The sequence below is a fragment of the Cavia porcellus genome, unplaced genomic scaffold, assembly GCF_034190915.1.
Source record: "Cavia porcellus strain 051 isolate PalLab524CR breed Dunkin Hartley unplaced genomic scaffold, mCavPor4.1 scaffold_10, whole genome shotgun sequence".
NCBI classification, from domain to species: Eukaryota; Metazoa; Chordata; class Mammalia; order Rodentia; family Caviidae; genus Cavia; species Cavia porcellus.
The window spans coordinates 928699-944907 of NW_026947493.1; the positions used below are offsets into that span (position 1 = coordinate 928699).

Sequence of the window (16209 nt, forward strand, 5' to 3'; positions counted from 1 at the left end):
GTTAAACACAAATCTAAAGCAAGGTACTGGGAGCACTGTGGGGACCGGAAGTCTAGTGCAACTCTGCCACATGGCTTCATATTGAAGTGAGGTCCTGAGAAAGAAAACTAGAACTTTTGGCAACAGTGATATTGCCCACAAGAGTAAGCAGGAATTCACAAGTTGCAGAGGAGGGCTTTTGGGGTCAGTGATGAACATTAACTATGTGAAGTTAGTGATCATCTAGTTGGGGACCTGCATCTACAAGGTGCAGGGGAAGATCCAAGTTTTACAGGGTCTGAGATTTATACAACTTGGTAGTCTTACGAAAAGAAAATCGAGCTGTGCATGGTGGCACATGCCTGTGAGCCCAGCACTCAGGAAGCTGAGATAGGAGGATCACTGTCAGTTCAAGGCCAGCCTGGGTTACATAGTAAGTTCAAGTCCAGCTTGAACTATATAGTGAAGCTGGACGTAGTAGTGCACACCTGTAATCCCAGCACTCGGGAGGCTGAAGCAGGAGGACTGTTGTGAGTTCGAGACCCACCTGGGCTACAAAGGGAACTCACGGTCAGCCTGAACTGCACAGTGAGACCCTGTTTTAAAAAGATAAAAATAAATAAAATTCATTAAAAGAAAATACTGAATCTTACTTTTTTTAAAAAAAAACCCTAAAACTACATAGTGAGACCCTGTCTCAAAAAATAAACCAAACCAACAAATAAAAATAAAAAAGAGAAGAAATACAAAAATAGACACAAGAGCCCATGGATTTAGCTCAGCGGCCTAAGTCCCTGTCTGGCAAATGTGAGGTTGTGAGTTCAATCTCCGGTACAAAAAAACAGAAACACAGACTGTCTGGGACTGTTCTCAGTACCCTGAAGAGGCCAGAGCAAGAGAGGGTAGTGATGCTTCATCTTTATTTATCTTCACAGAAATCCAGCTGCTGGGACACAAAACCTGAGCCTTTTGAGGGCTGCTGGATTTCACTGATAGGCGAGGGTCCTAGGCCTACAACTCTTTTTGACTCCACACATGGGCACTGAGAAGTTAATCTTACAGCCAACCTGGAATATCAAAAATCACACAGGTGACAGATTTTGATGATGTAGACGAGACAGGAAAAGGAAGTTCTGGGCTACAATAATAAGTGACAGTACTTTCCCTCAACACTTTGGTATGGCTATATTTATTACTGACTGGCCAAAGTATGGTTCTAAAACGTTTTACAACTGTCACAGGCCTGATGGGAACCTGAAGTTGAGCTTGGTAAGTGCATACAGTGTGGGATGGTCATTAGGACCTGGGCTCCTCTTCACTGACGTACTATGGCTGTGAGCCAAGGACCCACAATCCCGGGAGACGCATTTAGGTCTTGTCCTAGTTTCATGCTCATTCCTGTAATTCCAATTGGTTTACCTTGCACCCTGTGCCGTTTGCAAAAATAAGCCACAGTGCTCTAAGCACGCAAACTGCAGATATTGAAGGATTCAAAGCAAAACAGAAGCTGTGGTTTATTACAGAGCTATCAAATTTCAATAAGAGAGAGAACAATGGCTCTATAGTAACTACTTAGCTCAAAGCATGTGCAAGAGTACTAGGTACCTGTCACACTCTGAAATCTTTGGAAGCAGAAAGCGTTACCTCCTTTCTCATAGGGACTGTTCCCTTGCATCCCCAGCAGTATTGTTTTACAGAAGACAAATTAACTGAAGGCTTTTTTTTTATTACATCTAAAGAGCTCTACATAAACAGGTAACATTCAATAAGTAAACAATTTTTTTCCAATGCATGTAATAAATATTTTCACTTGGTAACTTTTATACAAACTGACATTGGTCTACTATACATTTTTTAAAAGCCATTTTACTGGTTTGGCATGCGGTATGGAAATTCTAAGAGAAAAAGTTTTAAGGCAATGAATCACAGATTTAAGTTCATGGAATTTATGGTAAGTTTTATATCTATTTATATACATTTTCCCCCTTGTTAATTAAACAACAGCAGCACACTCTGGGACCACCAGCTATTCTCCCTCCCTCTTTCTGAAATCTAAGCTTTGTGTTTCATTAAAAAAAAAATTCAGTATGTATTGATAAACTAAATTATTCTAAAATAAATTCAAATGTGCTTTCAAAAGTCTTGAAGACCCTTAAGTTTTATGTATTTAAAATTGAAATTGTTTCAAAACAATGTTCATTCCACATTTATTAATTTACATCTGGGATATATTTTCAACTTCACAAATTTGTCTCAAAGGAGACTCTACTAAAAAACACTTTTCAGAAACTTAAGTGAATCTTCCTTGAGCCAGTAACGATGTGGAATTGTGACAAGTCTAAATTAGAACAGAATTTTAATGCTCAAAATAATCAAACAAGTGTGTCATGGTTTAGTTGCATACTACATTTTAAAAAGATATGTCCAATAATGCCCACACAGGAATCAAGCCACTTCAACCCTGCTAGTGAGCTGATTTCCGTGTGCATGTAGATGCACATGTGTGCAAACACACACAGTAGTACTGTCCAGAAACATGGATATATGCATACTGTTATGAAACACTGAGGCCACGGGGCTGTTGGCAGCTCGCCTAGAGTCTAAGAATCGCTCTTTGTCCACAGACAGCACAGCAACGTTGGCCTGGGCTGGGGAGAGTGGGTGGGCTAAGGAAAAAAAGACAAAAAGTGACGATACACATTTTTAAGATTTAGGAGACAGAGATATAGTGCATGACTCTACTGATAATTATGACAGACCATGAAAGTCTGAGCAACTTACAGACCATGATACTGACAGAGGGGCAGCTATTAATTTATACAACTCTTCAGAAATTCACAACTGAAGGGACAAACTCCTTACAGACTGGAATGAACTAAAATCAAAGGATGAGTGAGTGGTGAGATTTCTATGGGTCAGGACCACAGCCACCGGACACTGATTTCTCCCTATTTCCAAATCTTCCCTTAGGTGGTATGAAACAGGACAGAGTCAGGGTAACCTGCCCCACCCTGGAACTGAGCTGCAGAAAGTAAAGGTACAGGTTTTTGACTGGATCATTCAAACAGTTAAGTCATCAGTATTACACACGAAATTACTGATCAGAATTTTCAGACCATTATCAATGACAGAAAAAAAAAGTTAAAAAACACTTTACCTTAGGTAGTTGAGAAATTTCGTATCACTATGTAAAATCAGAAAGAAATGCCCTCCCACAATTTTAGTAATTTCTATTCCAGTCCAAATTTAGACACAAATTATGGTACTATTTGAAATTGGCCTATATTAGTATGCCAATAAGAGTTTTTAAAGTATTTACTCACCATACCAGTTGCACTTAAAAATTACTTTCTGTTTTAACTAACAATGAACCTGTATTTTTTTATTGCAAATTGTTTTGTGACTATAACTCAGCCATTTATGTGTAGAATACACATGCATAGGGGAAGACTATGAAACTCACTTGTTACCCACACACACACTTGTTTATAAATACATATATACACACACACATATACATATTGACACCAACTTTTTTTTCTTCAAAATTCAAGTCAACAATTTAGTAACAGAGAGATTGCTGTAAAAAGATATTATTTTTAGATGCCACACAGTCATATATGAACCATTAATTTTATCATACAACCAAAGATACAGCCATTTTAAATTCTATCCAGATTAAAGTAGGTAATTTTGTTAACAAGGCAGTTTAAAATGACAAGTTTATACACAAAGGTGGTCCTTCACTGATTCTGAGACTATTAAGAGCTTTGATACAAAAAACCCAATCTGGAAAACTGGCTATCGCTATGCCCCTTCTTTATTTTCTCTTAAACCTGTACTCTCAAATAACTGAAATACAGTTTCCACAACTGAGAATGCAATTTATCTACTTCTGGGATTCAAACAGAACCACTTTCCCCTCCTTCAGGCCCTTTATTTCCTGAAAAAGTTTTCAATGTATTTACATGTTCCACTAGTAAGAGAAGATTAGACCAATCCATGAATTCTTAAAAATTGACTTTCCTATGTCATGTCTGTCATTAAAAAGTAAAGAAAAAATAGGGCCAGGGGTTTAGCTCAGTGGCACAAGCACCTGCCTCACAAGCACAAGGTCATGAGTTTGATCCCTGGTACCAACAAAACAACAAAACCTGATAAGCAATTGAATTTAAGAACTAAAATAGAAGAAACAGCTAAATAAAAGGTAAAGAAAAAATAATCGAAGTAGATAGGCTAAGAAATTAAGAACACTCAGAACTACAGAATAAAAATGGCTGAGGTTTAAACTCATCTTAAATTTCAACTGAATATCAAATAGTGGCTTTCGATAGATCCACCTGTGTGGTGCATTGTATTTCCAAACAGAATTGACTTCTAGGATAACTGATTGGTCTAGGATAACTGGGAGTGACATAAGCCTTCCTCTGTCAGCTGCACAAGATACCCAACAGGTATCTCAGCTATTTTTGCTTCTTACTTTGGTATGAAGATCTTGCACAAAAACCTGTTACCCTGTGGCCAAAAAAAGTAGGTACTCACACACTTAGTTTAAAATATACAATACTGGCAATCCAGACTTAGAATCAAGAACTAGGCTAACATGTATTACTCACAGGTCTGCTAGGCCTACTCCTTACCCAGACAGCTTTATTCCAACATCCTGAAAGTATATTCTCAGGGGGTATATAGCAAGTCAGAGAGAATACGTAATGGAGACATGCAACCGGGGTAGCTGTTAAGATACTCACATGTAAGGTCAAGACCTTCAAAGCACTTTAAAAGAAGCAGGCAACTAACTGATATATGAACTGAATGCAAACTCAGAGGTACAGCAAGGACAAAAAAATACAGGTAGGCACACACACTGAACACACACACCCATGAGCTACATCCTGAAAAATACACAGGGAATGCCATGGGACAGATGAGATTTATAACTTAAGGCTGGATAAAATATGCACACACACAAACAAACAAACAAAATGCTAGTCTGTCATTTTTAAAAAATGGAAATCAAACTATCTCCCTCCCCCCTCCCCACAACAAAGCCCACAATTTAAAACTTCATACATGCAATTCCTTTTCTGTTATTGCAAATAAAATAATGCCATTGAAGGAAAATAAAACCAAAACCATAGGACAAATGATGAAAAAAATCTTCAGAATCCAGAAAAAATGAACTGACGGTGGTTTATGGGTGCTTTTTTCTTTTCTTTCTTTTTTTTTTTTTTTAACAAGTGTTTTATCAGACAGGCAGTCTTAGATTTATATACAAAAGTAAAACTGAAAATATAGTTTTGTTCTCTGTACATTTCTTTTAATTTTTTCCCTAAAAAAAGGAAAAAAAACAAACACACTTGTGAACTTTTCTAAACAAAATAGGGTAAAACAGCATAAAGTTCTCTTCTTCCAGCCCAGATGACTCCCTCAGGATGGGGCGGGATCAGCCGGCACAGGCTCAGTCCAGGGAGATAATGTCCGGTATGATGCCAAAAACAGACGCTGCATCTGTGCTGCTCCTGCTGGCCACCGTGTGGCTGTGGTTCTCCCTCAGACTGTTGGAAGACACGAGGCTGCTGTTGCTGCCACTGCTGCTTCCATTGGTGGCAGGCAGGGACGTGCTGCCTCCTGCACTCAGCTGGTCGAGGAACATCTGGGAGGAGGTATATGGGAAAAAGCGAGACGAGTGCAGCAGGTCCTGGTCATCTGAGACTGCAGCGGCAGCGGCTGCAAGCAGGGAAGTGTTGTAATGCTGGGGAGGGAACAAGGACAAGGCAGCTTGTTACGGCACGAAGAAACGCGCTTTCTTCTCAGCAGATCGAAGTCCTAAGCTTAATATGCAGCCGGTATATCCTGTTTCTGAAATCTTTAATGAGACATTTTACAAAAATCAAACAGTCCAGCGTAATGACTGGATTGCTGATCTTGACAGGCAGTTCCATATCTGAAACTGGAATTTTAAAATTGTTTTTTGCTTCAATTTGTACCACAAGCAATTCTCAAGACTGTATTTCTACTATGCTTAGAAGCCTCAGGACAGAGCACGGCCCACCTGCTTGTGCTGGAGGCAGTCCTGCGTTGCCTAACAAGAGATAGGGTCTGAGCACTGTTCAACGACCCTGCTGTTGTGTGAACATCACAGAGTTGCTTATGAACCTAGACACACAGCCTTTGGACTTGCACAGCACACTGCTGTACTGAATACAGATGGCACCGGAAGCACATGGGTGGGCATCTGTGGATGTGTGCATGCCTAACAGAGAAGGTGCACAGAAGCTAAGCCAGTGCCCGCGCAGGACACCTAATGTACACAGTGCACAGGGCTGGAAGGCGCTGGAGTGAGCAGGGTGAGCAGGGTGAGCAGGGAGAGACAGAGAGACAAAGAGAGACAGAGTCAGAGAGTGAAGGGAAAGGCTGAGAACTTTACAAACATGGTGCTTAGGCTACACTAAATTAATTTTTCAAAAATGCTTTTCTTCAACAATAAACTAACCTTAGATTAATGTAACTTTTTAAAAAGTTTGGTGTTTTTGTAACAATAGCTTAAAACATACTCATTGTGTAGCTACACAAAATTATTTCCTTATATTTTTGTTCTATAAACTGTAACTTTCAAAAATATAAATTTTTTGTTATAAAAAACTAGGTTCACACAGGATCACCAGGACCACTGTCTTCTGTCTCCATATCTTATCCCCTGGAAGATTCTGGGGCACATCCTGTATGTGCTGGTATCATCCCAGATTACCAGGTCCTCCCAGGCTCTCTCCTGTCCACGGCACTGCTCTTCAGAATCCTGCCCGTGATGCTTTCACTCGGTGTGTTTCCTTTTTTCATCACAGGTTTGCTTACAAGTAGATAATGCACCTCAACTATTCCTCTGTACCAATGAACTTTCAGAAGTTTGGGACTCAAGTTCCAAAATGTAAGGACCTCATCGAGGTCTGCAAGGAGCTTCATTATGATTTTTTTTTGCAGTTTTTTTCCTCTTTCCTTGTAGTTTCCATTTCTCTTGGCTCTCTTCAGCTGTGCATTTCTGTTTCAGTTCCAGACTCTTGATCAGTTACTCCCTAAGGCTTCTTGTCTATGAGCTTCCCAAAGTCAGCCCCACCTACACTCAGGCTAATCATTTGTCACCAGTCAACCACAGCATTGTTTGTTTTTGCAATCTTTGCATCTGTGCCAAATCTCTAAAGTCAGGACGAACTCAGAGTGCACTCTTCCAGAAGCCATTTGTATAATCCCTGAGGCCTCGGTCCAAGCCTAAAGGGTTTCTTTTCTCAGGTGGTGCTGAGAGCTGAACTTGGGTCCATACCCATTATGTAAGCATGCTACTGGAGTTGGGCCCTAAGTGAGGTTCTGGTCACAGTCATAAATGTAATCCTTCCAGAACTGCACCAGTATCTTCTCAGTGTCTTCCTCAGTTGCAGCACTAGCCTGGGGGGGGGGGGGCTCCCCAAGTGGTAAGTCTTAAAAGCTGCTATTAATATTTGATCTACTAGTTGGATCAAAGAAGTGGTATTATACTGGGAGGAAGATCACCAATCCAAGAAAGATGTGCAGAAGCATTATCAACCTCAAGCAAAATCTCAGAAGATGTGTTATTCTTTAAACAGTGCTTCATCTGATGGCCCAGGAATTCAGAAGAGCATCTTAGAAGGGGAGCTGGGTCACACCTCATTCTCATGGCACTGCTGTGCACTGGCTGTGAGTGTTCCTAGATATGAAGATCTGGGGTCCTTGCTTTGCCATACCACACAGGGTTTCTATCTGCTGCCTGCAGCATGGCCTCTGAGCAAGACTGTTATCCAGTCCATGTTGGGGCTATAATCTGTATATCTCACTGCGGGGTTGCTTGAACCACTGGTGGTATACACTTGACTGTCCCATGCGTAATTGTACCACCAATGGTACAAGTTACCCAATAAAACAGTCATGCAGGTACTGCCAGTGGCTCAAGCTAGTGGAAATGCAGTGAATCACCTAGAGCAAGCTAGCAAGCATGCACAACATTATAGTGCAGTGCAGCCTTTTCTTCCAACCTTGAAAACAAACAGTTTTGGTAGTGATCTTCATGTGCTGAGAGGGATGTGCTTCTGTGTTTGGACTTCAATCCAGGTGTTCAAAAGTTGTTCTATGTCTGATGCACATGATACAGACCTTTCTTGAATTTCTGTTAGTCTCACTGTCTTCAATGAAGCAGATCATTTCTGTCATTAATCTAGTTCTTCAAGTTAGCAGCTAAGGTGGAATATGACATGCCCGAGCCACGAATAACTAACCATCTCCTTCTATCTTTCTCAGGTGCTGGAGATCAAACTCAGGGCTAGGCTCCACATGCTAGGCAGGTGCTCTACCACCAAGCAATATCCTCTAGCCCCTTAATCACTTGATTTCCAGGTCAAGCACTTGATGTGACCTCTTTGGGGCAATATTAACAGTACATGCTGTATGCTTAAGGCCATAATGAACACAACATGAAATGAAATCAAACACAAAGGGAAACAATGCAACCAAGAGATGCAGTAAACACAGTATGTATGACGGCTACTGTGTAATGTGGCAGACTGTTTCATAGTAAAATTTATCACACTCATCTATTATCAAGTATTGTATACTATACACAACCATATGAGCTTTTACCCCACTGGATGCACAACAGGGTCATTTATACCAGCACCACCAGAAACACGTGAGCAATGTGTTGTGCTATAATACTGCAACAGCCACAAGGTCAGAAGGTGACAGAAATTTTTCAGCTGCATTGTAATCTTAGGAGGCCCCTTTATATATGTGACCTGTTCTCGATTTAAATGTCATTATGTGGTACATGATTGTATTAGGCCAAGAAACCTGCTAAAACTAGAGATTTTTATTTAAGTTCTTTAAGTCCGAGAAATAACGAATATGCTCACTCTGCACTTTCCATGGAAACTTACTCTTTTTTCTGGATACATATTACTGTTTAAACATTCTAAATATACAATTTAAACAATAAACTTTACTCATAACATACCTGATTGTCTCCTGACAAGAAAGGAAAGAAATCTAATCCTGTGGGAGAAAAAATTATTTTAGTTTGAGAAAAATTAAGGAAGAAAACCTCCCAAATGCCCAATACTTCAAAAGCAAATACAAGAGTTAAATCCTACATTATGTGGAATTTCATAGTTAAGGCTGAAGTCCCAATGTCAGCAGGATCTGCCCCCTCCATGACTCCAGTCAAGGGACAGGGGCCACTGCCACCTGCTGTATCTCACACTGACCTGCTCTTGTAGGCTCTAAGCAACCTTTCAAACACTCCATTTCAACTCAATTTACTTCTCATGAGCACCTTATAAATTTCTGTGCATGATTTTTTTTTTTTTTTGTTATAGGGATCAAACTCATAACCTTGTGCTTGCCAAGCAGGCAGTTTAGGCTACTGAGCTAAATTCCTGACCCTTTTTGGCCTGATTTTACAGATAAGAAACTTTTAAATAAAAAGAGATTGTAGCAAAGATTTCTTTTCTCAAATACGCTTACTTACCAGCCTTACTTATCAGACTAGTGTCTCTGTATTGGCATGAGCAAAGAAGACCTGAGAGCCAAGGAGGCAGCTACTCACAAGGACCAGCCCAATACTTGGCTCTGGGAGTCACTGCAAGGCAGACCCTTCTCATCTCCTTCCCCTCTCTACCTCATGTGTAATGTAACAAAGAGTGAGTGGACTACCATGAATGGTATGCTCATCATATCTTAACCATTTGAGAAACACAACAAATAGATGCAGATAAAAATACAATACTGTATTATACTCTGGGGACCCACCCACTGTCTATGCTGGAATAGATTACAGCACCAAGACCTATAAACCATATAGTACTATGTTTCTTGATAGTGATGTTTCACACACATGTAAAAAAGGCTTGGAAGCCTACTTATTGACTGTTAAGAGGAGCTGTAACTTTTGTATAGTGGGCTCTGGAGAGGGCAGAAAGAAACACTTTTATGAACTCAAAATATGCAAGTGAGTACACTGACATTTCAAATTACTTTTAAGAAGGATCACATTCAGTAGAACCAAAATTAAAACCTTCAAATGTCTCAGTTCAGCATTATCTAAAAAGACAGTACACTACAATTCCCCACAATACTTGCAGCATTTATCACTAGAACTGAGAAACAAAAAAAATATTCATAAATACCAGCATTCAAAGCCAAATTCTAGAAACCATCCAGCCACCACACACAGAATATTTCAAGGCTCACAAAATTTGTAAGATTACTGCACTAGTTTTACCATTGGCAGAATCAAAGCACTGGGTCAGTTTTCATGACCGAAATATATTATTTCTCTCAATTCTTCAGGTCCAAAAGGCTGTTCTTCTAAGGAGATTGCAGAGATCATAAACACCACCCATGATACTACGTGACAATTCAGAGAACAACTCACCTTGTAAGTCATAAGGCATGGGTGTCATATGGAAAGGATGCCTGTAGTCTTGGATGAGAGAGGTGTTGATGTAGCTTGTGTCAACAGCAGGAAGGCTTGGGGTACGGGATACTGGAGATGCTTGGTGTGGAAGACTTAAAATGCTGTAAGATTAATTTTCAGAAGTCAGTTTAACTTTTAAATTTAACCAAGGGACTTCCAGGCATGGCAGCACATGCCTGAAATCTCAGCACTCAAGAGGCTGACACAGGAGAATCGTTCCACGTTTGAGGCCAGCCTGGGCTACCATGTGAGTTCACGGCCAGCCTAAACTGCATGATGAGACCTTGTCTCAAAGACACACACACACACAATTTAACAAAGGAGTTGCCTCTTGCAATAAACTCTGGTTTTTATGGTGAAAATAAAAACAAAACAAAACAAAGTAACGTTTAGACTCTTCACAATTATTAAGAAATAATTTGTATGACATGGTGGCCCACACCTGTAATCCCAGCACTTGACAGGTTGAGGCAGGAGGATTACTGAGAGTTTGAGACTAGACTGGGCTATACAGTGAATTCAAGGCCAGCATGAACTACACAGTGGGACTGTGTCTTGAAAAAATAAAAAAAAATAAAAATAAAAAGGAGGAAGAGGAAAAGTGAAGGCAGCAAGACAACAGGAGGAAATGCTCCCAAATGTACAAGAGGTTTTAAACGAAGAGTAGTTTAACTGGAAAAAGAAAGGAGAAAAAAAATGATGGGCTTTAGGAAAACAAAGTGACATATTTAAAAGCTGGTAAATGAAATCTCTCTTTCTTGAGCAAAAATTAAGGCACACAAGGGTTAAACTGGTGTGGTGGCACATGGCTGTCACCTCAGCACTTGGATCCCTGCAAATTCCAGGCTATCCTGGGCTACACAGTAAGTCCAAGGCTGGTGTGAACTACATAGCGAGATCCTGTCTCAGAAAGACAGACAAGACAGACAGACAGAAAGACAGAGAAAGGGAGAAAGGGAAAAAGAAAGATGGGGAGGGGAGGGGAGGGAGGGGAGGGGAGGAGAGGGAATGAGAGGGAGAGAAGGAAGAAAAGAGACAGAGGAGGAAGGGGAGGAGGAAGGGGAGGAGGAAGGGGAGGAGGAAGGGGAGGAGGAAGGGGAGGAGGAAGAAGAGGAGGAAGAAGAGGAGGAAGAGGAAGAAGAAGGAGAAGGAGAAGGAGAAGAAGAAGAAGAAGAAGAAGAAGAAGAAGAAGAAGAAGAAGAAGAAGAAGAAGAAGAAGAAGAAGAAGAGGAGGAAGAGGAGGAGGAGGAGAGAGGGCTGGCCAGGAGTATATGCTAGACAAACCATGTAAGAGACTAACGTTACAGAAGCTATAAAAAACAAAGAGAAATGAAGATATAAAGCAACTATCTTTTAACACTTTACGTAAAATACTTGGGCTGTGGGGATGTAATTTCAATGATACAGAATATATTAAACTTAGAGGACAAGGCAGGATTCCTAGGAACAGAGTTCTAGTTATGACAATCTATCTTATCTTTATGAATGGAATATGAACTATCAACACTCTCATCTGCCTCAAAAAGGAGTTTCATCATGGAAACTTAAACCTCTTTTACATCTATAAAAAGCATGATCAGCTCTGTCCTCTGCCAGTGCCTGGGGGAGTACACAGGAGAGGAAAGCTGCTGAAATGCCAGTCTTTGAAAACATTTTGGCACGCCAAACAGTATAGGAAATTTCTGTAAAAACTCAGCTACTAGAGACAGTAAAATGTTTTACATTTTAGTGATGTTTGCCTCCTCCTCATGGCTACTCTTCTTTCAGGTTTGTCACTGACAAAATGCATTTCAGCTTCTTCACTGCATGGTAACAAACACTATGCTGTGCTTAGGTTTCTAGTTATTGGCTAATCATTACTGTATAGTGGTCATTAGTGTTGACTATGGTGCTAATTGCCTCTTGTTTGTTTGTACCTGAAAATAGAAAAAAGTCTGACACTGGCAAGGTTAGGTCTGGACTCAATTAGTCTAGGAAATGCAGGAAGTAGTTAATGTATCTAATATAATTTTCCAAATATAAACACAGCTATTTTTGGAGAATCAGGAAAGAAAACACTCAAAAGAAATATTAGATTTCCCAATACTTCAGAAACTCTAAGGAAAAAATATAGCCAGACAGTAAAACTATTTCATACCTTACATGTATAAGAATGACTATTAATTCTCCAAAGAGTACAACATAATGATGCATGTAAACCAAACTATTTATATACCAAATTTTATAAAAAAAAAATTATTTCTGGTACCAAGGATCAACCTCATGACCGCACGCTTGCCAGGCAAGCACTTATAACGCTGAACTAAAATTCCTGGCTCTTTATGAAATATTTTAAGGTTGCAATTATGCCATTAATGAGAATTTGCAGAACTGTTTTCAGAACTGCCCGCACAAACCAAAATCCAAAAATGATCAAGTTCCTTAAATAAAATGTATTTGCAAATAAGCTAAACGCATCTCATACACATGAAATCATGGCTAGACTCTTTATAATATCTAGTACTTCATACATGTAAATACATGTATCTAGTATATCTAGTATTTCATACATGTAAATAGTTGTACTGTTTAGGGAATAACAACAGGAAAAAAAAGTCCATACATATATGCCTGACATCTTTTTTTCCTGAAAATGTTCACTCTGAAGTTAGTTGAAACCATGGATACAGAACACACAGATATAGTCAACCACATATCGGTCATACTATGGATTATTGACTATAAATGTCTTTGAGCTGGGGATACTGCTCAGTGGCAGAATGCTTGCCTAGCATGCATGAGGCCCTGGTTCAATCTTTATCACTGAAAAAAAAAATCCTGGAACTGAAATTCTATAGATACTTGACCTAGCTATGCCAGTTTCAGGTAACCTGACTTTCCTTTTCATCCAACTCAGGGCATAAAAATAAGATCAGTCTTGCTGAGTAATAGCTATCAAGGATGGTTTTCCTGAGAAATGTCCACAGAGTAGGACTACTGTGTGATATTCACTGTATTTAGAATAAAGTCATTGCTCTTAATGTTTCCTATCTGGTTGTCTGTATGCTGAGATGCTACTATGAAATGAAGCTATCAAACTATTTTAATATGTTCAATCAACATCTTCCTATCTCATCATGCAATGCCAACCCTGAAAGTGACTGGACACCAAGTACAGAAGTACTCCCTCTTGGTCTGGTGTCAACTTTCCTTCTTGAACCTTGAAAACTTTAACAATGCCATCTATAGACTTTTTCTCTCTCTTATTTTTTTCTCAGGCTGGCTGGTGTTTTGAATAACTCCTGTTCAGCTACAAAAGGCTACATGATTCTCTTGATTTACTTATGTACATACACACTTACTTATTTTTGGTTTTCTGAGGCAGGGTCTGGCTTTGTAGCCCAGGCTGGCCTTGAATCTCAATCCTCCTGCTTCAGCCTCCCTAGAGCTAAGACTAACAGGCATGTACCACGACGCTCAGCAGAAGCAGCAGAATTATTTCTAGATTCACTATTAGTGTGCTACAGTTATGCATCTGCAAAACATGTTTTGCCAGGTATTTGGCTCAGTGGTATAAGTGCCTGTCTGACCAAGCGTGAGGTTGTGAGTTCAATCCCTGGTACAAAAAAAACAATCTTTTGCTGAGTAATGTTGGCATGTTAACAGTATTTTTAGAAGTACAGCTAGAGTTCTGCTACTTGCTTTACCACCCCCTATGCTCTTTAAAGCTAAGATTATATTCATTTTACTGCATCCACTCCCAGTCAAAGTTAGTCTTGTCTTTTCTTGACACAAGGTCTTGCTATATTACCCAGGCTGGCCTCAAACCTGGGATTCTCCCACCTTATCCAAAACAACAAGGTATTCCACACAAAGTATATAACAGCATTTTATGAACTGAAGTGCTACATTATTAGTTATATGAGACTAATGGAAAATATGGCAAGTAAGTCTGAAAAATAGAAAACTTATGTACCCAAGGTATCTACGACTTCCTTCCTTGTGAACCTTATACATACCTTGGGAGCAGGTTTGAATTATTTGGTCTTCCTCAGATTTCCACTAGAAACACTGAAGTTGGGGTTAATATTTTTCAGTTTTCAGCTAATGTTCTAAATCCTACACACAGCACAAGAGTCACCTGGGAACTTACTAGAAATCCAAATTTCCTATGTCTCCACTCCTGGTTTGGGACACACGAGAAACATGTACTTTGGTAAGCTCTCAGTAGTTCTGATCCATACCACATTTTGAAAATCACTGTGTGTACTAGTATTACCTTTTGATATGGCCAATATTATAACTAAATGGCCCTTTTAATGTTAATGCATTACCTTGAGTTTTCAAGAGCATCATGCACTTGGGAATAAAATTCAACCTAACTTTCACAATTAAACATCATTTTAGGTGGCACATCTTTAATCCCTGCTTACGAAATTAACATTCAGGACTTTTATGGGGGAGTGTCAGCACTTACCCTTTATTGTTTAGTGGTGAGGTGGGAGAAAGGGAAGGACAGGTTCTCTTGGCAGATGGCTCTTCCTCCTCTTCATCAGACGAACTGTCTATGGTTAGGTCAATCACCTCGACTTTCTTGTTTTTACTGGAGGACTGGTTGTGAGAAGCCACCTGATGCTCCAAAGTGGAACTCAAGCATCCTGGAAATGATTAAAACACAAGGTGAAAAAGGTACACTATCCTCCATGTTCCCTCAGCCTACCAGTTCAGATTCATAATACTGCCAAGTTCAGAGAACAGAAAACTTCCAGTGCCTCTGTTCTACTACATGGAAAACTACTATGTATTATTGGTTGTTAAAAGATTATTTTGGGAAACAATTTTGAATCAAGACAATTAAAATACATATTTTGTCTACTTCAGAATAAAGGCAATTTTTTTTTCTTTTTCTTTTTTTTTCTGGTACCAGGGATTGAACTCTCAACCTTGTGCTTACCAGAGAAGCACTTAAGCCACTGAGCTAAATCCCCAGCCCTATAAAGGCAATTTATACTAACACTTAAAAACATCCACCCTTCTTCTAGCCAAAACATTAAAAGTCAAATTCACACTCTCTCTCAAAGTCTCTCTCTCAAAGAGTCTGTCTGTCTGTCTCTCTCAGCAGCAGCATTTGCTGCTCTGTACCAAATCTGTTAAAATTTAAGGAACTATTTCACTAGCATGACTGTACAAATGACTTAATCCTCACCATCGACTCCATTGTAAGAGGCAGAAACTTCCTGTACTTCCTTTTTCGACCGCATTGGCGCCCAAGAGCCATCCTCCTTAAATTGTATTTCATCACAGTCTGTACAATATTTTAGGATTTCCATAAACAAGCTATAAAAAAAGTCAAAGTAGATATACTTTTCAAATATTCAGATGCTGTATATTTTTTACAATAAATGATATTTTTACAATAAATCTATAAATGAAGAAAACAAAGAATAGATAAATCACATCTATTCTCAAAACTGAGTGGTACATAAGAAAACAGTGGTACATTTATTATTAAGGAAATACATAACCATGAAAAAATGGCATTGTCAAAGACTTCTAATAACATGGGAAAATGTTCACAAAAATGTTAAGACCACATAAAGAAAAAACTAAACTTTGAACATGAAATTCTATGTGACCAGTATATAAATGGCAGTTATCTTCTGGTTAGTGACTTTACAAGTACTTTTCTTCTGTGATTTTTTGCACATTGTAAATTGCCTAAAATACATGTCTTGTTTGATAAACTGAAACAATACATATCAAAACATGTA

The 16209-nt window shown here is 39.3% G+C and overlaps 1 protein-coding gene across 4 annotated transcripts in view; it reads right to left on the reverse strand.

Annotated features, from left to right (window-relative positions):
* Positions 1–1468: 1468 nt before the first annotated feature.
* Positions 1469–16209, reverse strand: part of Pias1 (protein inhibitor of activated STAT 1) — a 142441-nt gene continuing 127700 nt past the window's right edge. For 3 of the 4 annotated variants that reach the window (XM_063256876.1, XM_003480032.5, XM_013143990.3), the window contains 5 exons: positions 15645–15775; positions 14916–15096; positions 10418–10560; positions 8999–9036; positions 1469–5734 (listed from right to left, as the gene is read on the reverse strand). In XM_063256876.1, coding sequence (XP_063112946.1) covers positions 5441–5734; positions 8999–9036; positions 10418–10560; positions 14916–15096; positions 15645–15775 — 787 coding nt within the window. In that variant the 3' untranslated portion in view covers positions 1469–5440. The remainder of the gene's footprint in view (positions 5735–8998; positions 9037–10417; positions 10561–14915; positions 15097–15644; positions 15776–16209) is intronic. The other variant, XM_063256877.1, reaches the window with a different exon arrangement.